General features: G+C 43.2%; 1 protein-coding gene across 1 annotated transcript in view; it reads left to right on the plus strand.

Annotated features, from left to right (window-relative positions):
* Positions 1-21511, plus strand: part of LOC135450374 (uncharacterized) — a 31003-nt gene extending 9492 nt beyond the window's left edge. Inside the window, exons 5-14 of the mRNA XM_064718439.1 lie at positions 10757-10916; positions 11479-11934; positions 12014-12157; positions 12925-13100; positions 13364-13426; positions 13998-14092; positions 14643-14941; positions 15548-17464; positions 18648-18774; positions 19544-21511. Of these exons, the coding sequence (XP_064574509.1) occupies positions 10757-10916; positions 11479-11934; positions 12014-12157; positions 12925-13100; positions 13364-13426; positions 13998-14092; positions 14643-14941; positions 15548-17464; positions 18648-18774; positions 19544-19775 (3669 nt within the window). The 3' untranslated portion in view covers positions 19776-21511. The remainder of the gene's footprint in view (positions 1-10756; positions 10917-11478; positions 11935-12013; positions 12158-12924; positions 13101-13363; positions 13427-13997; positions 14093-14642; positions 14942-15547; positions 17465-18647; positions 18775-19543) is intronic.
* Positions 21512-21672: the final 161 nt, after the last annotated feature.

Raw genomic sequence — 21672 nt, forward strand, 5'->3', positions numbered from 1 at the left:
GTTAGGAAAACTGTACCCATTGCAAATCTGATTTAACATTGTATCATTGTACAATAACACAGTATGATCATAAGCTAGTTGCATACATCAGCCCACAACAGAAGTTTTTATCAGCTAGCCCTGCCAGCCTTTCCCTGGGTGATGTAAAGATATTCTTTACCTAGGAACAGTCACTCCACTTTGTTTTAGTATCTTCAAGTTATGAAAAGGCCCTGGAAAGAGCTTTGATATTAAACAGATTATTTCCTTCATCTCTAGTGAAACTTTGCATCACCTTACTGAACTTTGCCTGTCTCTAAAGTTGCTTGGAGAGACTGTGTAACTATAATCTTAAGGGATAAACTATACCCACTTTCTTAAACTGTGATGTGCTGCTAAGCAGAACTCACTTTTAGTATTACATGGCAAGACCTGATGGTATTGCAGAAACTGAACCACTTCTGGAAGTCAGGATCATTCTTCCTTTTTAAAAGGTAATGGTGTTCTGAGTAACTGGGCACTCATAGGTACTCTAGCTGCCTTTTTTTGCCATAAAGGAATTGCACTGTTTCACAGAGGGCTGCAGGTCAAGGTGGTCACTGCAACATTCACAGCAGTGACCCAGAAGCTCTTATTGTCATAAAAAAATGATCTGCAATATAAACATTTAGAAAGACTCATAGTCCACCCTGGTGTCTGTATCAGAGCAGGGCTCTGGCATACTGAGGTTTCCACTTCTCTTTCCCATTTCTGAAAATTTGCTGAGATGAAAGCTGAGAGCTGTGAGCAGACATTGGGCTTGCTTTTATATACCACAGTCCTAATGCCCCATCTGCAAAAAGTAACACAAAAGAGACCATTTTAAGCTGTGGGGATTTCTCATGTTTTGTCTTTATTGTAGTTATGATGTTTATTGCATTTCCCACGGGGGACTCTTATTTTTTCTGTGTTTCACACTGCATTTGCTGGTGCTGTGTGCAAGTCGAGTTATGTAACTGTGGGGTAGACTGCACTTTGAGCTGCTGTTAACTGTTTTGTGTAGTCCATCTGACCCAATGTGAGATAGGTACAAGCACATGTATGAGAATATAAAAATGGTTCTTTATAGAACCTCTTTTGCCTGCAAACTCTCAAACTCTGCCGACCTGAGCAGCTTCTGGTGTAGGTCTGTTCCTCTCCTTCCCCACCCTGTACTGACTGCCACTTGCCCAAGCTTGTCCCGTGGCGAACTTTACTTTTGTGACAGCAGATAAACTTTGCTTCAATTTCAGTACTTTGTCACACACTTTATCCTGGAGACAGGAAAAGTCTCCATCTCACGTGGTGCTGTTAGCCTTTGCCTACTAATCCTCTCTATTGTGTACAGATTCTAGTACAGGCGTGTGAGGAGGAAGTAGTGATTAAAAGTCTCAGTCTCTTCCTGGTGTGTGATTAATTGCAACATCCCAGAAGACTATAAAGATTGAAATCAAGTGGTTCTTATTAGATGTTTATCAGTGTATCTGAATTACTAACTAACATTGTAAATCAGTTTGGGTCACTTGGTTCAGTGTTTTCCCTTTGAAAGTCTGTTTAAAAAATTTAGAGGGAGAAAACAGCATTAAACTCCAGTTGCTGTCTGTCTGGAACTCAGAAGGATTGTTGTTTAATGCTAAAGCAAAGTGCTTTAACATTAAAGTAAAGATACTAGGCTAGAGAAAACTGTATTCCTCCATTTTGAAAGTTTTCCTCTGGGTTTTTCTTTTCCCCGTTTGGTGCAGGTTTGTAATAAACATGACTTGTTCTGTTCCAATTATCATTTCCTTGCACCTAAATCTTAGACTCTGAAAAACAAACTGCTTCATGGAATATGCAAAGCTGGTTATAAAAGTGACCTATATCACCAGTAGATGAGGCATCAGATCAAAACAAACTACTGCACTCCAAAACTAGATTTTTAATCCTATGTATTTGGGGGAGCTCATTCAAGCATGTGAAGACCTTGTCAACATGATCCATTAGTAACCTGGTACACACAGTGTACACCTTCGTAGACCTAATTTACTTAAAAGAGCTCTATTTTCAACTACATAGCCTCCACCTCCAATGGAACAAAGAAGTGTTTGTGGCTGTAGGGAAGGAGGGCAGGGCACAGTTTGGGAGACTTAGTGGAGCTCAGCTTTGCTTAGGTTTCAGGCCAAAGAAAAGTGCTTTCAGTGCTGTAGTAAGAAAAAAAAGAGAATGACAAATGTATTCTGGGGAAATATGAAACCTTCACCTTCACAGCCTTCCATCACAAACCACTTCACTGATTTTTTTTAAACTATATCCACATTAAATGACAGTGGCTAATGTGCATTCACCACTTCCAAACAGCTTAGACACTCTTCTGTCCTGTTTAGTATATTCAGCCCTTTTGTCCCAGACTGTGTTACCTCAGACCACCTGCCTTCATCCTGTTGGATTTCCTTGTCATGATGTTTGCTTACCTGTTGTATTTGACTGGCTGTATTGCTGCTGTTACAGTACACTATTCAGGACTTGATACTTGTCTGCTGGCAAGTCCCCATGAAAGACCATGAAATCTAGGCCTGGATGCCTTTGGCAACCACACCACACACTTGCTTCACTTAAATAGATGATGGATTTAGCGCTGCCAGTGGAAATACCTGTGTGGAAGTACCTGGCAGATCACTTCCATAACAGCCTGTCTGGGCTAGTTTCTGTTTTGAGGACCTCTAAGCATCCTTTCAAACCATGACTCCCTTGGTGAAGCCAGCATCTTTAACAGTGTTTTAGAGAGATGCAGTAAAACTGATTTTCTCATGGCTTTGGTAATTGCTGTTGCTGCCAGTTGCCTCTTGAAGATACACAGTCCTGTGGACTTACATTACTTTCCAACCTGATAAAACTGATGCTTTTCAGAACAGATTGGTTATATGGTTATATTTTTGTCCAACAGATAAACCAGTTTGGGGGAGAAAAGATATTTTGCTTTTCCATGATGAATGCTAGAGAGATGTTTCTGCATGACATTTGGCTAAGAAAAAGCTCTTCACATAATAAGTGAGAATTTTCAGACTAGCTGGAGAATCAGTAGTGACTTGTCTTAAGATTACTATAGCAGCAATGAGGGAGAAATTTGTGCTTGCTTGCATGGGCAGTGCTCTAGTAACTCTGGCTGTGGTACGAAGACTCTGACTCACAAACTTGAGTGGAGCAATTTAAGAAGTTAGACTCTCTGGTCCAGCAGACAATATGTTTGTGCTTCAGCTGCTGTGTTGTCCAGTCAGGCATGTTAGCTGAAACCATCTGATTTCAGTGTCATAAACTGGGACAGAAAGTTGCCACCATGAGTTCTACTGCTGGAGCCAGCCTCTGGGGTACAATTTTCCTCTTAAATTAGCCAAAGGAAAAGTGGATAATGCCCTGTTCAATTCCCCATTTGCCCCTTTTCCATGATTTCAGGTGCTTAGGAAGAACAGAGCCAGAATGGCCTCTTACTTTTCCCACTATGGGTAGTTTTGCAGTGCAATGGTAGGCACTAAATGTATGCATAGGGTGCACTATGATCAGAGATCTCTTCTGGTCCTGTAGAAAAAATTCATTACTCTGCACTGCATTTGAACTCTGTTCATTGCTTTCTGCATAGCTGAAGAAAGAGTTTGAAGTTGTTCTGACTAATTGATTTGGTCACTGAAAGACCTTTCTTTTTTCATTCTGGAGACAATATAGCTTAGAAAAGGAGGAATTTCCTGTCAAGGTAGCTATGATTTCCTGTCAAGAAGGCTATGATTCACCAATCCTGTGGTGCACACACAAGCACTTTTCAGGTCTCTAGTTCTGGCTGTCTGAACATGTGAGCAGCAAACCATATGATGTGCTGGGCTTGATTTTTGTGTGCAGACAATCAGATGCCAACCAGCCAACAGGGGAGGGAGTAGCAAAAAGGCAGGTACTTGCATTCTGAAAATAAAGTACTGGGTTTATGCTTATAAGCATAAATAACTAATAATATAGTAAGTATAACATACTATAATAAGATTTCTGTTGCTTATTCCTCTTAATTTCACTAGTCTTATCTATAAAACCACAAAGTATTAGGTAAAGAAAAGCTAAGACCATGGCAGTAGTCTAACAGCAAAACCAACACTGGAAAAACAAGGCTAATCACCTATTTGTTAGTCTTACTGTTTATTTTATTACAGGTCAGTGAACAAAAAACAGTCATAAGATGTTAATCTCTCTAGCTGTTTAATCTTAACCACCCCCTCACCATTCTCTCTTATGGGCTCAGCAGCAATATCCCTTCCTCCCCTCTTGAAATGACCTCATTTCAAAGTATAATTTCTCTCTGTTTTGGCTTTTAAGGGGTCAGACTGATGCTGTTTGAGTTGGGAGGAAATTGCTTAGGTCTGTCATTGGCTGCTGCCTATGGTTCTCCTGAATTTGTTTCAGAGAAGATTTGCCAGTTAATTTGTAATTTGTGAATATATTGAGCTGTGATTATTGACAGCCCATCTAGGGAATAGGGAGTGTTGTAAGGCAGCACAGCATGGACATACGAGGTTACCATTAGAGATGTAAAAATGGGGATTGGAAGATAGACTTCAGTGCTACTTGGCACTGCAGGGAGGTGCTTTTTCTTTAGCTGAGTCCTTTACCAAAATAAGAAAGCAGGATGGTTAAAGGGGAGAGCTGAGAGGCACAGGCCACATCATCCTGCCCAATGCTGGATCCTGTATGGGAGTTGCAAACCACTGTGGAAAAGGGAAAGTGTGTATTCCTTGCCTCTGAAGTGCTGCATCCCTCATTGTCCCTGGAAAAGTAGCATAGAGCCTTGAGGAGCAGTAGGGATGCACTGGGAGAATGTAAGCTCCCAACATACTGGCAGGAGGAAGCAGGAGAGAAATGGATAATGGAAGAGGAATGGATGTCTTAGATGCAAGGTATGAGGGTGGACAGGAAGGAATGGCTGTGAAGATTTAAAAACAAACAAAACCCCAACTAAAACACAAGTTGCAAATGTATTATTAAGGTAGAAGACATCAGTTAACTCACCTACAACTAAGTGAAGTACCTGAAGTCTAGGTCTTTATTATGTCTTTGCCTCATTTGCTTTCCTCAATTTGAGTTTGTTCCAGGCTTCCTTGGAGAGATTCCTTGTTTTGCTTCTGTAGTTCCCTGCAGGATGCAAATATTAATAAGCACAAGCACAGCAGGCAGGGCTGAATCCATCAGGAGAGATGGGGACTGCAGGGCAGATCAGCCTCCCTCCTGCTGTGTGACATGTGATGCACGTTGAACTCAGGGCTGTGGGGGAGCCCCCTTACTCTGGTTCAGCAAATCCAGCACTGCTGCTGGAATGTTTTCTTAGCTCTGTTGTTTAGTGGAGCAGTGGTAAACAAAAGGCTTTAGCAAATCATGGACAAATAGAAAGGCAGAACCTATTTCATGAACATGCTAGGCTAATCTGACATTACTGGGTTCTTTATGGAATCAGAGGTTTTGTTAATTTCTTTTAAAATAGGCTTTCTTTTCTTTTAACCTAAGAGTGATGGTAGTAAATGTTTTGGGTTTTTTCAGGGATATTAGGTGGAAGAATACTTTCCATGTGTATATTACTGGAGTTGGCTTTCCAGCTCATGAGTGACACCTCCTGCCAATGTCATGCAATCCAATTTAGAATTGACACTCTTTAGTGTTGTTATGAAACATCTCGTGCTAAAGAGAGCTGAGAAGGGCAGACAAGACTGGGACATTCGACGTTGCATTGCAAAAACTGTTCTACTGGCTCATGTGAATGCTCCAGACCTACTTTGTCATTCTCTTGCTTTCCTCTGGTCATTGTGTGCAGTTGCTTGCAGTCCTTCTTAGCTCTCCTTGCTGAATGAGGACCTTGCTTCTGATATGCTGTTGGTGTCTGGTACTTGATGCCTTGGGGGAGAGAGAGCCTTATATCATCCTGGGCTTACAGTGCCACCAGGCTGGTTTCCAGACCTACTGCACGGGCCCACTTGCAATACGTGGTTGGAGGTAAGAGGTTCTGGCTTCAAATTCTTTAATGCTCCTGAAGTTACTCTCATTTTTGCTGCAATTGGAAAAGAAACAAGCAAGCTGTAGGTGGCTCTCAGTGGACAGTGGCATGACTGACCTTTGCAAAACTTCTAGTATTAGTCTAAGTTTAAAAGCAAGCAATAATTGATAGACATAAAGGCTGTCAAAGGCTACGGGAAACATGTAATCTTGTTTACCTCCACTTGAGGAAAACGCACTTTTGCAATTGTCATGAATTTCAGGAGCCTGAGCTAGATGCCATTTTTAGGCCACAATGACAAAACTCCTCTACATTCCCCCATCTCCCCAAGACAACAGGCACAGCCCAAGGTTTACACCATCCTTTCCCTGTGCAGCTGTTGGAGCTCAGTAGGCTGGAACTTGGTGGCTCTGCTGGGCCAGGTCCTGCAGCCTGGTGTTCCCCTGCCCTGGCTTTGTAGGAGGTGGGGTGAAATGTGCTCACTTTGCTTCTGGCCCTGCCCTGCAGCTTCAGGGCCAGTCAGCGTGGCAGGTGAATGCAGGGAGATCTTCAAAGGTTGAATCCAGTGGTCCTGAGAGGACAGCAACTCATAGACTCATATATCTGCAGAAACGATGTGCTAAGACAGTGGGCACACTCTTCTGGTCAGCAGAAGCTAAGATAAGTGCTTCAGCAGTCCTGGGGGATAAATGAGCACCATTTGTAGTGTCCATCTGAACTGCCTCAAGGGTGTGACGTGGGCTCCCTAAGTATCTATATATTTTAATAAAGTTAGCACATGATTTTCAAGGAGATTTAAGCCAAGGCTTAAAAACTGATGAGGGATAACAGGAAATCTCCACCAGTTTACTTCAGCAGGGGAAAAAAATCCTCAGAGAGTTAATTTTCAGATGGGCTGGATTCCAGCTCTTTCAGTCTAGGACTCTGAAGGAAGCATAATCTGAGTTCCCAGAGTTACTGATAATTTAAAACAGTAGATTTGACCTTTAAATGAATTAGGACTTTGCAAAATAAAGCATCTTTAGTTTCCCAGCTCATCAAAGCATTTCCTTTTCCTTCTCATAGAGTGGGAATGATCTTTAGTGCATGATTAAAATGAAGCAGTGTGGTTGGCTGAAACAGAAACTGAAGAGCCTGATAACATTAGCTTATCTTCTTCAGAAAATTTTGTAACTTTGCTACCTTTTGATCATTAAGGAAGTATCTCTGAGTGCACAAGGGGCAAGATCTAAGCAAGTGGACAGTAACACGAGCTGAGAGAAATATTACTTCTGTTCTTTCTTTATCTCTGCTTGCATAACATCGGAATATAAATCGAAGCTAAAAAATGCCCACCTCTCCTCCTCCTAAAGGAAAAAAACCCCACCAAAACCCAAATGCAAACTCAAACACCCCACCCCAGGAAAGAGCATGAATAGCTAGCTGGAAACCTTTCAAGAAAACATTGCTCCTCTGCAGTGTATGGTGAGCACTCAAAACAGAGATTTCTAAAAATATCCTGGGTTGGACATTCAAGTATTCCTGTCCATAAGAAGCAAGGCTGTAAAAATATACAGTATAACATTCACAGCAAAAGGAGGGACAGCTGATCCACCCACTTATCCCAGGAGCAGAGAGGAAGATCCCTCCTTCTAAATAACATATTGTGAAATGCCCCTACATCACAACTACTGACATTTCTAGTTCTTGATGTGGAAGAATTCAACTAAGAGAGGTTACAGCCAAGGCTATTTTGGTGCATGTAACTGTGAGCTGGAATGAGCTCTAGCACTTTCTGGACACTGGGTGTCAGTCTGTCATTAATGTTACAGCTAAGCATGTCTGAGATTTTAAAAAAAATGTTAAGTGCACCACAAACACTGTGAATTACATGTAAATTGTCTGTTACAGTCTGACTACAATTCCACATCAACTTGAAATAGTTGGTTAGGAAACATCTATAAATTATATGTTACTGAAAAAAAAATCTATATATTCCAGTACAAGAGACCACCTACAAAAATAGAGGCAAAACCTTTTCCAAGATAGGATTAAAATAGGAGCTGAGAAAAAATTAATCAAGAAAGAACACAACATACACAGTACCCTTGTAAAGAGTTTAGAAATGGGAAACAGACAGAATGAGCCCATTTAAGATGAGCTTCGACCTTGAGCATCAGCTTGCAGCTTGCTTGCATCCCCATCAGTGATGTATATTCTCCAATATAATGCAATCTATTGACCTGCTGCCACTTCCCAGTTTCTTAGCATTGGCTTCCTCTCCCTACTCTGTGTCTATTAATCAGATTTGTATGGTAGAAAGAGGGGGTGGACTGGGAAGAAGACAGGATATAAGAGATGAAATTACAGCAAAGAAAAAAGCCAGCACTTGGCCCACCATTGTAACATTGAAGTGCATGCTCTACTCCTCTGTTCCATGATACACACAGCTGTTAATGAATATTGCCCTTGTATTCTCTCTCTCATAAATGTGCAGAAGAAATCATGCTCTACCTGGGTCAGCTCTTGCAACAGGCCTCAGGATCTGGGTTTGGAGCCTCTCTGACTTGGGGTACTTCTGAAGAGGAATTCCTTCTTTCTTGTCTCTGCCTCAGTTTGTGTGCCAGGGAAATCAGGCTATGGCTTCTTGCAGGATGGCTGCTTTCTCATGTTGCTTAGAAACAATACTGCTAAGCTGAGAGAAATTAAAAGGAAAAAAAGCAGCAAATCAAAACCACCACAGAGAAGAGGTTAAACCTCCAGCTTGCATTATCATTTTCAAGCTAGATGATGCTAATACACTTCCAGGCATTGAGTTTTGCTGCTGAGCCTCTAGTGGTTGGTTGGAAACCTAGCAGACTTGCTAAGAAGGGAGACAGAGACTATTCACTGGGTTTTCTGATGGATCTAATTACTTGTAAATGAAGCTACCAACTTCTTCTACTGTTTCAGAATTCTACCACATGGAACAATGAAAAACTAGAACTGATACCTCCCCAGAGCCCATCTAGGGTTCCATTTGCAGTGTTTGTGGCATATAGCAAGGATCCTGGCTACTTGTTCTTTCATTAATGTTATGTTTCTGCTTACAGTATTGGGAGAAATTTTAACAGTCAAGAAATCCCAAAACGCGGTTCTAAACACCACTGTTGTCCTTCCAATGGATGCAGGGCTCATCTTTCATGGGATTGCTGATGGTAGCCAATCTATCACGATGGCTAGCAAGTCACTGAGAGGCTGTGGGGTTTTGTAGATAAGGGAGGTTTGCAGGCTGTAGTTCTGAATGAAAAAGCCATCCCCCTCCTTGGAAATGTACTTCTGTTAATAAATTATTTCCTAGTAAAAAATAGGAATCAGTTTATGAGACATGATCATAATGTTGTCTCTCTTTGTGATGGTCTAAGAAAACATACAAGGAAATGTATTAACACGAGACACAGATGTTCTCCAGGAAGAAATCTACTTAGCATTTATAAAATTTGTGCTGTGCTTTCTCTGGTATTTCATTTGCCTTTCTCACTTATTCTATGGCAAAAGGAGCACCAAGCTTAGCACTTCCCCACCTTTCATCCCAGCTGAGGAGCTTGTAATTAAGTTGGATTTGATTTCTGAGAGCATCCTCCATGCAGGCGTCCTGGCAAACATATCAAAAATAGAGCTGCTCCTTGTTTGCTCTGAGAAACACAGATCTGCTGCCTGCCAGGCATAACTCCCCCAGTTAACACCCACCCAGGGCCTATCTGCTGCTATGGCCAGGCAAGAGGGAAAAGTGACCTTCACAAAGTGAATACAGCCATGCCAGGACTGACCCAATGTCCTGCTAACCCAACCCCTCTCCTGTTATGTGGCCTTAAAAGTGATACCCTGATGAAGAAAGGGACTTTCCTGAAATGAGTCTGGTCCCTAGTCCTTGGGTGAGCTCATCCCTGCCATTTCCCCCAAAGTAAGAAATGCTTCTGTATCATTTCAAGGTGGGGAAAGCCACTGTGTTTGTTCTCTTGCCCAGTAAAAATAAATAACATTCACTAGTGGATGCCCATGGAAGAGATGGGGGAGCTGTGCCAGCAGGCATCAAGCTGTGTCAGTGTATTTCTCTGTTCTCCAATTCAGTTGCCTTGGCTATTAATAGCTCCTGCTTGTTTTTAACTTCTCCAAATTTGTCCAATCACTTTCAGAATAAGTGAAATTGAAATTTTGAGAAATGACACCAGCAACATCTCCTGGCAAAGATTTACATTGTTTCAATAGAGCTGTGTGGGAAAGGGTCTCTGATTTTAAGAAGCCAACTGTTAATTTAATTTACTGACCAGTATTCTTAATAAACTTAGAAGAGAAAATTTAGGCCCCCAAACTGTGGAATTTGTCACACATGGATCATACAGTGTACCTTAGAAGACACTTACATCTTTTTCCCACACCCATAGCACTAGCATTTAATGGCAGTCTGTTTCCCTAGAGCAAGAAACAAAGCTGCAGTTCTGTGTGCCTGCAGAATTGTTACCCATTGCACATCTAATTTTCAGGATAGGTATGGAGAGTGTTTCGTCACTCTCCATAATTAGTTTGGAATTAATAAATATATTCAACAATTGCCATTATCTAATGCTCATCTGCTATGTATTAACAAATACCTCATAAAATAAGAGTAGGGTTTAGGACTCTTGCAAAGGGCTACCTTTGTCTGTGGCAGAGGTATGACGTCCAGGTTTTAGAAACATAAATTACTTATCAGTAGAACTGCCTTGCTGAGGTTTAGAGCTTGAAATGTTTCAATAATCTCAGCTCCAGAAGGACGTTAACAAAGTTTGGGAGAAGGATGTACTAGTGATAGTGGAAACAAAGAATGCAGAATTTGCAAGCCGCAAGGACATTTGGCAGAACTCCCAAGATAAGGAAGAAACGAACAAAACCCACTCAGTAACTGGGCTGAAGTCAGCCCCAAGTTGGTGGAAGGTAATTCTGGCAAGGGGAGATTGCGACCACAAAACTCACCAACTCAAAAGAAGGGAGACTGAGCACATAGACTATAATAGTAGATAGAATTCTAATTAATCAGAGAACTATGTAACTTGTAGCCAATGAATATCAATGCCTTTGTTTACTAAAATATATGAATAGTGATGGTTTTTGGTAGTCATGCTGGTTTAGTGGATTTGACACCCAGCACTCTTTTCTGTGCAGAATTGTACAAAAATCAAATACCTCACCTCTCTGTGGGGATTGGCCTCTTGAGCACCAGGTAAAAGAACCCATTTTGGGAAAACAGACATGTTTTCAGCAGCTTTACTCCCATGGTACCTCCACTGTAAATTGATTTTCAAAATATGTCTGTTTTCCTGTATGTGTCATCTCCTTAAAATATTCACCAGCACACATAATGTCAACTTCTTGAAGGCAAATTCAAATTGTCTGGAAAACAATGTATTAATTTGGACAGAAGTGTGAAGTGCGTAGGAATAAAAGCAATTACTTTTAACGGTCACATTTAACTGTCTTTGTCACAGCTGAAAACTACAAACTCCAACTTTTGGTGGCGTATGTCCTTCAGAAAAACCCTCGGCCTTCTTTGAGGCACTCCAAAGAAGCGGGTTATTTCTGTGGGGCCGGGGCCGGTGGCAGCAGCAGCGCCTCAGCGTTGGCCGCTTCCAGCGGGAAGGGCAGCGAGGCCGCAGCATCCCCGGGCGGCCGGGGGAGCCCCTCCGGCCCCGGCGGCGGCCCCGGGCTGCACAGGGAGCCCCTCGGGCCCCGGCGGCGGCCCCGGGCGGCAGAGAGAATTCATCCGGCCCTGGCGGGGGCGCAGAGGAGGCGCCGCTGTCCGCCGCCGGCCCGGGGGCGGGGCGAGGGGCGGGCCGGCCGCGGCATTCGAAAGTCGCTTGGCGGGCAGGGCTTCCTCTTCACCCTCGTCCTCCTCCGCCGGGGTCCGCGCGGGGCCGGGCCGGGCCGCGGCGCCGTTTCTCGGGGCAAGTGCGAGCCTTGGCCGGTGAGGGCTTGCGGAAGGGAAATACGGGTGCTGACCCTGCTCGGTGTCGCTCTCTGCAGCGATGGCAGCGTGGGAGGCCGCCGAAATGTCCTTCTTCAGTCTGAGCGACGTGAGGGAGCGCATGCGGGAGAAGAAAAAGGGTCCCTTGAGGACTGCGAAGTTGAATGCCTCTCTTGCGTCGAAAATCAAAACGAAGATCATCAGTGAGTATATTTTGCGCAGCGGTGTGGACATATGCTGGCTGCTATGCCAGCTTATAACTGGGCCTTTGGCCGTGGCATCGGGAGTGGACAGCAGTCCCTTACCTGAGCTCGTGTGCTGCTTCTCAGCTGCTTCTCTGCCCGCGGGTTCTGAGTGAATTCAGTGCCTTGCAGATGAGTGTCAAGTGCCACGCAAGGTGCCCAAAGGTGTGCGAAGTATTTTAGTGTATATGCGATCCTCTGTGTTATCTAGGCTTGTTTTTATGGGGGAAGTAAGGCAAGGATAGAACAGGACATAATTTGGACTACCTTTAAAAACTCAGATATTTCCATTACTTTTATTTAATTGTTTTGAAATTGGGAAACAAGGTTCCAAATTTACTCAAGGGTAACTATAGAGGAAAACAGCTTTTTCTCCCATTTCTTGGATGGTGATGAGGACTTACCTGTTGGTGACTTATTCAAAGCAAGGAGTGTATATTTTTAAACTCAACACTTCAACCATGCCATCATTCATTAAGAATTGAAGCAGTAGCTAAGAACCCTAGCTAATACCCCTGCCTAAGTGTGACCCACTGAGGATGGAGAGGGTATCTGAAGTTGCATGTTGTTATGGAAGGATACTGCTAATTTTGTGAGGGGGCTATTGAGTTGTAGAGATCTGAATGTGAGGAAGGCTGGTCTAGGAAGAGAGAGAATTATGATGATGGGAGAAGTGTGGGTAAGCCCTTGGACACTGATGATGTGTGATACTGCTCTGTCTCTCACAGACAACTCCTCCATTATGAAAGTCTCCCTAAAGCAGAACAATAAAGCACTGGCTCTGGCCCTCAATGCAGAGAAAGCCAACGCACAGCGGCTCACCCAGGAGAAGACCGTCCTACAGAAGGAGGTGAAGCAGTGCCACTTCCAGAACGCTGTGCTGCGGCACAAGCTCTCCTTCCTGGTGAGGCACTCACTGTGGCTGCCATGGGGAGGGATGGGAGGTAAGGTGAGCTGCACTAGCATCTCAGCTGTGGGAGGATTGAGCTGTTGCTGTTGAATGTCTAGATTCTCAACATATTGAAAAGATTGCCATTTATTTGCTTATTTTTGTTTTCAAGCTGTGTTCTCCCCCAGAACATGCCTCTGGCTAGTAGCATCCTTGTTGGAAGAGATGTTTTGATGTAATGTCTTTATGGCTTCTCTCTCTTTATTACCTCAATACAGAATAGTATGTTGAAAAAAATGGACAATCTTATGGCTGCAGTTAAGATGGCCGAGCTGTCTGAGGTAAACCATGGGAAACCTGAGCACATGGCTTCAGGGAAGGGGGCTGTCTTTTTCTGTCTTTTGCTTTGTGTGGCCTGCTCATTTCAGTGTTGGATGCTTCACCTGTCTTTCTTTGCTTGCTTCTATGCTGGCTACGTGCTGGCCAGTTTGGTGTTAAGGATTTCCAGGGTAACTCTTTGTGTAGGAAGACTACAGTTTTAAACTGTTTTCCTCTGGATTATTTGCTATATTGGGCAGTAGGCTTTTCTGTTCTGACAGGTTGTGTCTTCTTTTCAATTTCTTTTTAAAAGTATTGACATGGCAACTTGGGATAGGGAATAGGACGCTTTCTCTGTGTCCTGTCTCATGGGTGAATGGGAAAATACTTCTGCTTCCTAGTCTCAGATTATGTGAACTAGTTTAACTTCATTCTGCTGCAGTTTGTTCCATAATTTATTCCATAACGTGAGAGGGTTGCTGGCAATACTTTACATACTTTCTAGAGAAACTGAGCTTCTGCTGTTTCTTAGCAGGAGGCTGCACAAGGAATTTCAAGAACTTTAAGTCACTCTCCTATTTCTCTTCTTTCCAGTTCCATATAAAGTCTTCATCCTTGTCCAGTGACCAGAAGAGCATCATGACTGAAGATAGCTGGGCTGATGATATTGTAGATGGTCAGCTTCTGAGGTGGGCTTTAAAATGATACCACCAAGCTTGTCCTGAATTCCTATATGCTAAACTTCTTGTGTTTTATGTCTGTGCCTAGTTGCCAGTTTCATATGAGATAGCTTCTCTGAACCACCACTGCTTGATGCTTTCCTTTATTCTGTCTTTTTTTTGCCACTTCTTTTCTTGTTTGTCCTAATGCTGAGTCTGTGCAAAAACTAGTCTTTTTACCTCCTTTCTTTGAGACTGTGTTACTTTTAGGCAGTTTTCTCTGTGTAGCTGCTGAATACAGCAAGATTTGCTTGAGCGAGTGAGTGCCATAGCTGGCTACTTTGATGTTTGTTACATATAAATGCTTACTAGTCACCTCCTTGTATGATGTAAGCTTTCTGGAAAGATGGTCAGAGCATGATCTCTTAAAGTATATTTGAAGTCCTGTTTCTTCTCTGTGTAGTCTTTGAAGACAGGGCAGTCCTTAGAGCTGCCACACGTGGCCTGTAGTTAGTCTGCTGGATTCTGGGGCCTGTCATGTGTGAGAAACATGATCCATTCTGCTCTTCCTTCTCACCAGGTTTACACAGATACCGATGAGAGTGCCCATTTCCAAGCTGCATGATGCAGAGCAGCAAGCTGGCAGCTCCACAGCACTACAAAGATCCTCAGGAGAACTTCAGAGACCTGCTTCTAATGCAGGAGAACTTCAGAGACCTGCTTCTAATGAGGCCCTGGAAACTGTGCCTGTTGCCTCCGAAGGTTCTTTGCCACCACAGCATGATGAGATACCTCAGTTCCACCGGGAAGAGAATGGCAAGAGGGTGACTGAAGCAATGGCAACAGAGGGGGGCTTTCATGACTCTCACATATTTGGAGGTAAATTTGCATCTCTTGTTGTTCTTCTGGTATGACTTTGTGTCTGTGCTCAGAAATGCGTAAATGCCATGGCTCCAGTTAGCTCTCAACCACAACTCCAGTAGCTCCTAATTATTGAACTCGTATTAACTGCATGCTCCACTGGGGCTGCTCTTGCTGGAGTTATGTATATCCCAGAATCAAAGTCTTCAGAGGGATATGTGGTCTGTTTGCAGTAGATCAAGCTCAAAATCAGGCTTTTTGAGTAATAGGCACTGAGCTTACATAAGACTTTTGGAGATGTCTGAAAGTGCAGAATCTGACTAGGTGCACCACTGTTTCTTGTGGATTTGTCATATAAATGATAACACTTACACAGATCATAAGTGTTCCTAATATTATGTCTGGTTAGGGGATCTTCATTTGGGCTGCCCCTCTGTTCAGAGAGAAACCAGCTAGGCAAATCTGGTTCACAGTAAGTTGGGGGAGTCCCTGTCTCAAAATCATGCTCTTTTATGCTCTGGATTTGTGGCAGTGTATGGAGCAAGGTTTTTACTGTTAGGGAGAAAGTTGGCATTTGCCTGCTGCATTTCTCAGCCTTAAACATGATTTTTTTCTTTCCAACAGAGATCTTGTGCAGCACTGAACAAAATCCCAACAATTTGCCAACGCTTGCCTTGCAAAGTCATACTCTTTCATATGAGGCTGATGAGATGGCAAAACATTTATTTGATCGTCTCTCACAAGGGCACGTTACCCAGAGGAGAAAGCGTTCCACCCTGTTTGCCACAAGCACTCCATCTTCTGCTCTGGATATCTTCCCACGTGTCAGTTCCACTCAGGCAGCCTGGGATGGTACTGCACAGGACAACAGCAGCTCCAGCAGGAACAACACACAGCAACAGCTGCCATCTCCCAGCCCCCTGGCTTCACCTGCTCCAACTGCTCTTGTTTCTCATAGAAACTCTGTGGGTAAAGAGACCTTTTGTGAGCAGCCACAGACAAAAGATATGGGGTGTGGTGTTGAAACGGACCCTAGCTGTAGCCAAGTCCCTGAGTTTGTTCCTGTAAAGGTTAAAAGCAAAGGTAAGTGTAAAACCAGAGCGAAAGAGACTGTTAAAAAAGCAAGAACAGGAAAAAAGAAAACAACTGCAATTGAAAACAATGCAGAAAGTAGTCCCAACAGATCTCAAGGTGAAGAGTATGCTCAAAATACAAAGCTTCTTCAGCCGGAAGTTGCAACATGTTCTAGTGAGACTGAAGTCTGTGAGATGGGGCAGAAGGTGTGTGAGGGGGCTTTTGACAGGAGGAATGGAGACTGTGGTGTGGAGCACCATTCCCACTCTCCTGATGGAGTCCAAGGCTTTGGAAGTACACATGAGGTGAATCCAGCACAGCTGCAGAGTCTGGAAAGTGTTGACTCAATGCAGCAGGTTAAGAAGGGAGCTATCTTTGAGATGCAAAGTATGGAGAGCTTGCTAAAACCCCCAGTTCATACCTTCTCAAGTCATGAAGTTCCCTCAGGTGATTCCAGTATAGAGAATTCTACAAAATTCTCACGTGTGAGCAGAAAGAGCATCAGACAGAAAGCCAACAGAAAAACTAGAGTAATTGTGCAAAGGGATGATTCTGATGAGGAATATCTACCAAACATTGTGATAATACCAGAGTCCAAGGCTGAAGAACGGCCTAAAAGAAGCCAAACAATCAGGAAGAATACTGCCAGGAATAGCAATTGTGATCAGAGAAATGAAGTTCATGTTTTTAGGCCCTGCATAGATGTTCAAGGAGTAGCTAATGGGAGCACAAAGGATTTGCCAGGTAATGTAAAACAGCGCAGGGAAACATATATTGTCCATCCTTTGGATCTTGCAGGAAATTCGGGTCGTTTCCAGACAGAATCTGAAGGGAGTGAAAATCTACCTCCCACATCTGTTCCTGGGAGCAAACGGAGCAAAATCCCCAGACCTGTTAAGAGCAATCAAAAGAGCAATAAAAAACAGACAGGGGACCTTCAAGAAGAAGGGCAAGGTGAAGGTGACCACAACATGAATGCTTTGACGAAAGAAGCCTCTTGCAAACCCAGGCCTCAGAGGAAGAGGAGCAACCCTGAACCTCCAGAGACTGATTCCCTGGCCAGAAAAAGTGATGGTGCCAAGGTTCTCATTGGGAGTTCCACAGAACTTGCGTCCAAGCAGACTGTCCTGATGGGGAAGTTTTCCTGCATTAGCCATCTGCTGTCTGAGCCAGGTGATTTCCTGGAGGAGCAGCTACCTGAGATATCACTTGCAGATAGTCTTGCAGACCTTTCACACAGTCTTGAATCCTCCCGTGTGAGCAGTTCTGCAGTTTTGTCTGTCAGCTCCAGACTTACAGATGTAACAGTTTCCAAGAAATTAAGTACTGAGGGCAATAGAATGCCAGCAAAACCCCCTGTTTCGCTGAAAAACTCCCTGATATTTCAAGAAATTACTGCAGAGGAAGTATCTGGGGAAAGAAACCAAGTCCAGTCAAGTTCTTGGAGCTCACCTTCACAGAAACCTGGTAGGTAGTAAGATGGGGAAGCTACCTGTGTTTGGAGATGAGGGCAAAACTCCATGCAGCAAGTACTTATATTTTCCTTCCTCTCGTCTCTTTTTTCAGAGTTAAAGGTCAGTCTCCAGTAAACCATTTATGCTTCCACTTGTGCTGCCCTGTCCTTTCTGTGGCTGCATTTGCTTCTAGTTTATCAGCATTTCTATAAGAATTTCTGTTCACTTGTCCATGTGTAGATATTGGGACAAGACTAGCAGCATGTGCTGAGTCTTGCTTTACCACTCTTGTTATCTACATGGCATGCCTACTAATTTAGACAATCAAGTGTTTAAGCACTTCAAAATCTAACTTGATGCTGACCCTGCCTACTAGGGTCAGTCAGTACTATTGGGGCACAAAACAACAAGAAGGTGGAAAATTTTTGGCTCAGAATGGTTAGTGCTGCAAGGCACTTCTAAGATGATATCTTCACTGGAAATTAACCAGGACTCAACCTAAATTATTTTGGTTGTGGGTTTATTTTTTGTTTGTTTGTTTGTTTTTTAAAAGGATGTGGAGGGTGCATCCCTGGGCTGGTGCTACAATAGTTAAGCTGATAGTTTTGGGGAGTTTGCTGTTAATGGATGCTCTGTAAAAAGAGTAGTCTAGTGGGGTTTTTCTTTCTGTAGCTGTTGACAAACAGCCTGTTACAACTGGAGTGGGCTGTACTTTGTAGAGAGGGAGGAAGTTTGTTCTCCTGTCCTCCTCCTTTTGGCTGTCTCCACTTGGGAAGATGCATGAGCCCTGGTCCTGTGTCTTGCTGGAAGTCAGTAGGTTGCTGGTAGGTTGTTTGTGTGCTAGAAGCTTGCTGTCTTCTCCAGGCTGTAAGCTCCTGAGCATTGCAGCTATCAAATAGAGTTTTTATATCATTTTTCTACCACACCAGAGCCCATGATACTATCAGTACAAGTGATTTATTTTTGTTGAGGGACCTAATTTGATTTATGAGCTGACTTTTGAGGAGTAGGTCTGATATTTTTGGATTATAATGGTCTCCTGAGTTTAGGGGCAATATGCTTAGATTCCAGATTGTGCATGTTCAGAGAAACCTGCTAATGCAACTCTTTTCTGTTTGTCAGCTGTTATTTTTTAGGATATCTGGAAATAGTTTGAAATCACTTTGATCAAACCATGTGAATGTCTCCCTTTGCAGATACCAGGCCACTACAGGACTTGAACAATGCCAGGGTTGTGTCTCAGTCCAGCTCAGAGGAAGCATCAAGGCGCTCATCTAGGCGGAACCGGAAGCCAACCTGCTACAAAGAGCCATCAATCGGCAGGTTGGGCTTTAAACTCTTCATTCCAAAGACTGTTCCCATGCTGCAACCCCTGCTCTGCTCTCATACACTAACTCTCCAGGGCTGGGCCTTCTCTTGCTTTGCTTGTTCAAAGTTCTTACCCTTTGTGTTCTGTGACCCTCCTCTTTTACCACTGTGTGGTTATCCAAAATTCTGCATCAGTACAAATGGATGTTGAAGCTTCTGGTAACAAGCTACCAAAGATGTTATTTTACTTGTTGAAATGAGCACATCTCTTTGCAGACTGCATCTGTGGTACTCCAGTGCTAATGAGGCAGTAGCACAAGGATAAAAGACAGGTTAAAGACAGCCCAGAAAAAGCCCTGATTTCATTTACATTCTGTGATGACTAAAATTTTAGACACCTGAGTAATACTTTCCCCCCGAGAGCATCCTGTATCTATATTCACTAGCAGAGATACCTAAATAAACAGCAGCATCTTTTCCCTAGGAAGCTGTAGATTCAGTACATCCAATGGCTATTGCACAGAGTCATGTATTCCTAAAATGACAGCTTCATAGTTATATAATGTTTCTGGGTGTGTTTTTTCCTGCACAGTGTCCCAGTTTGAACTTTCTGTGAAGCTGGTTATATTGCACCAGAAAGTACTGTATTGGACAAGAAACAAACTGTACCACTTAATCATCTTATGGGGAAGAACTGCACTAAAATTAGGGACTTTAGGGACTAAAATCATCCATGAATTCAAGGAATACTTGATGGTTCAATGTAACCCTTTTGTTTCTGCAGGAAACTGAGGCAGGGTGACCCATTTACAGACACTGAGTTCCTCCACTCCTCTCTCTGCAATAAAAAGCCAAAGCCAGTCAAAGCCAAGCGAATGACCAAGAAGATGAAAGAGAACAAAGAACAGCTTCCTGAAGGATCTCTCAGTGCCAAGGCAGGCAAGTTGGTGACAACAGAAAGGATTAGAATGGTGGTTGAAAGCAGCCCCCAGGCTCCTAGAAGCTCATGTGTTTAGCCACAAGGCTATGGCTTTGAACACAGAGGCCCAAGCAAAGATGGAAGTGGCTGACCAGGCAGATGAACTATTCCAACTAAGGCAACCCAAGGACCAATTTGACAAATTGAGCTTTGTGCCATGGATTTCTTCTGTTTTGAAATCTTTAGGACTTACGGAGTGGGGAAAGTGGTTAACACAAATTGATGGATGTCTGTTTTAATGATGGGCATGGCCCTTATGTGCTGTATGATTAGCTCCTAGCTATCGTCTGCTTTTTTCCTGTTCTCTGCCCCTGGCTGCCATGTAAAGCTCTCTGCAGCAGAGCTCTACACCAACCAACATTAAGGAATGCTTGAAACGCAGGGTACTTAGGAGCAGATCTAAACATGTCTTGTCTCAAACATTCTGAGTATTGCTGCAGGAAAGGTGATCAGAGGAGAGGGTCCCGTGGGACAGAGCTGTTCAAAAACATCTCCCCTTTTCCTATCACTCCTTGCCCTTGTTAAAAAGTACCTCCTTCAGCCTTCTTGTAGCTCCTTGAGGTACTGCTAGGTGTGATAAGGTGTCCCTCGCACCTTCTGTTTTCCAGGCTGAACAACCTCAACTCTCTCTGTCTGTCTTCATAGGGGAGGTATTTCACCCTTCTGATCATCTTTGTGTTCCCCCTCTGGCTTTGCTCCAACAGGTCCATATCCCTCTTAAACTGGGAATCACAGAGCTGGACAACAGTACTCCAGATGGGGTCAGTTGTGTTTCAGGAAATCCTTTACTCTTCCACTGCAGTACCCACTGGCTTCAAGCACTTGCTTTTTTTAGGGTCTGCTGTGCAACTTTGAAGATTATTGATTTTAAATGTTGAGAGAGTGGTGGGGAAAAGAAGGGATCACACAGTTGTAAAAGGGAAGGAAATGTGCCTGTTTGGAAGCAGGAAAAATATTTCCTCTATGGCAGAGCAGGGAGAGGGCTGCTCTTTTCTTCTGACCATACTTACTCCTTCTCCTTAGCACTTCAGCAACATCTGTCAGTTCATGAGGATAGGCTGGGTCTTGCTGTACTCTGTATTCAGAGGACTCCAGAAGATGGAAACTTCATTAGTAGAGGGAAAACAGTGTCATCAGCAGTCAGGTAAATGCTACTATATAGCTTACATTTAAGCTGTACCATTAAGTTATTAAAACTAGGAAAAAAAAGCCTGAGATTCAAAAATGCCTTCTTATTTATTTGTTCAGTTTTTTGTAAGTCACCAAGCTTTCTCTGGTATTCTGTAACTCTGGAAGCCAGGTAGGAGCTAGTCAATAACAATTATATATTGTATACACTTATATAACACTTGTTATAAGTGCTGTTGCATTAGAACCTGCCTGTATTGATCGACTGATGTCAGAAGCCAGGTCAGGAACTTAGATCTCCAAGTGTTCCCACTAATTGTTTTCATTGCCTCTGTGGGTCAGAAATGGGACTTTTTCCAGCTGCACTTATGTGCATGTGCTAGTAACAGAACAGTAGATTGTATTCATTGACATTGAAGGTATGGAGACAGGTGCTAGCAGTTACAGAGCTGTGCTTCAAACACAGGGTAATGGGAGCTCCTTTAGTCTAACATTGGTGTCTCTAATCTATCCTAATCACCAGCCCTAGCAGTCAGCTGGAGGGGGAGAGTTTATTCATGTGTAACCAGTTTGTTTTGCGCAGCAATGATGTATCAGTTTGTATTACTCTTAAAATAAAATTTCAATGCAAGTGGTATTTTCAAATTCTTGTACAGTACCTGATGCTTACCATGACACTACACATGACAGCTGTGCCTAGGCTAGAACAAATTGAAACTCTGTTCTAAGAAGGGAGATACTTTTTGTTTATATCACATTCCAACAGTCTGTCCCAACCTGTACTGGACTGTACTGAAAGCTACTGG

The sequence above is a fragment of the Zonotrichia leucophrys genome, chromosome 7 (assembly GCF_028769735.1).
Source record: "Zonotrichia leucophrys gambelii isolate GWCS_2022_RI chromosome 7, RI_Zleu_2.0, whole genome shotgun sequence".
Classification (NCBI taxonomy): domain Eukaryota; kingdom Metazoa; phylum Chordata; class Aves; order Passeriformes; family Passerellidae; genus Zonotrichia; species Zonotrichia leucophrys.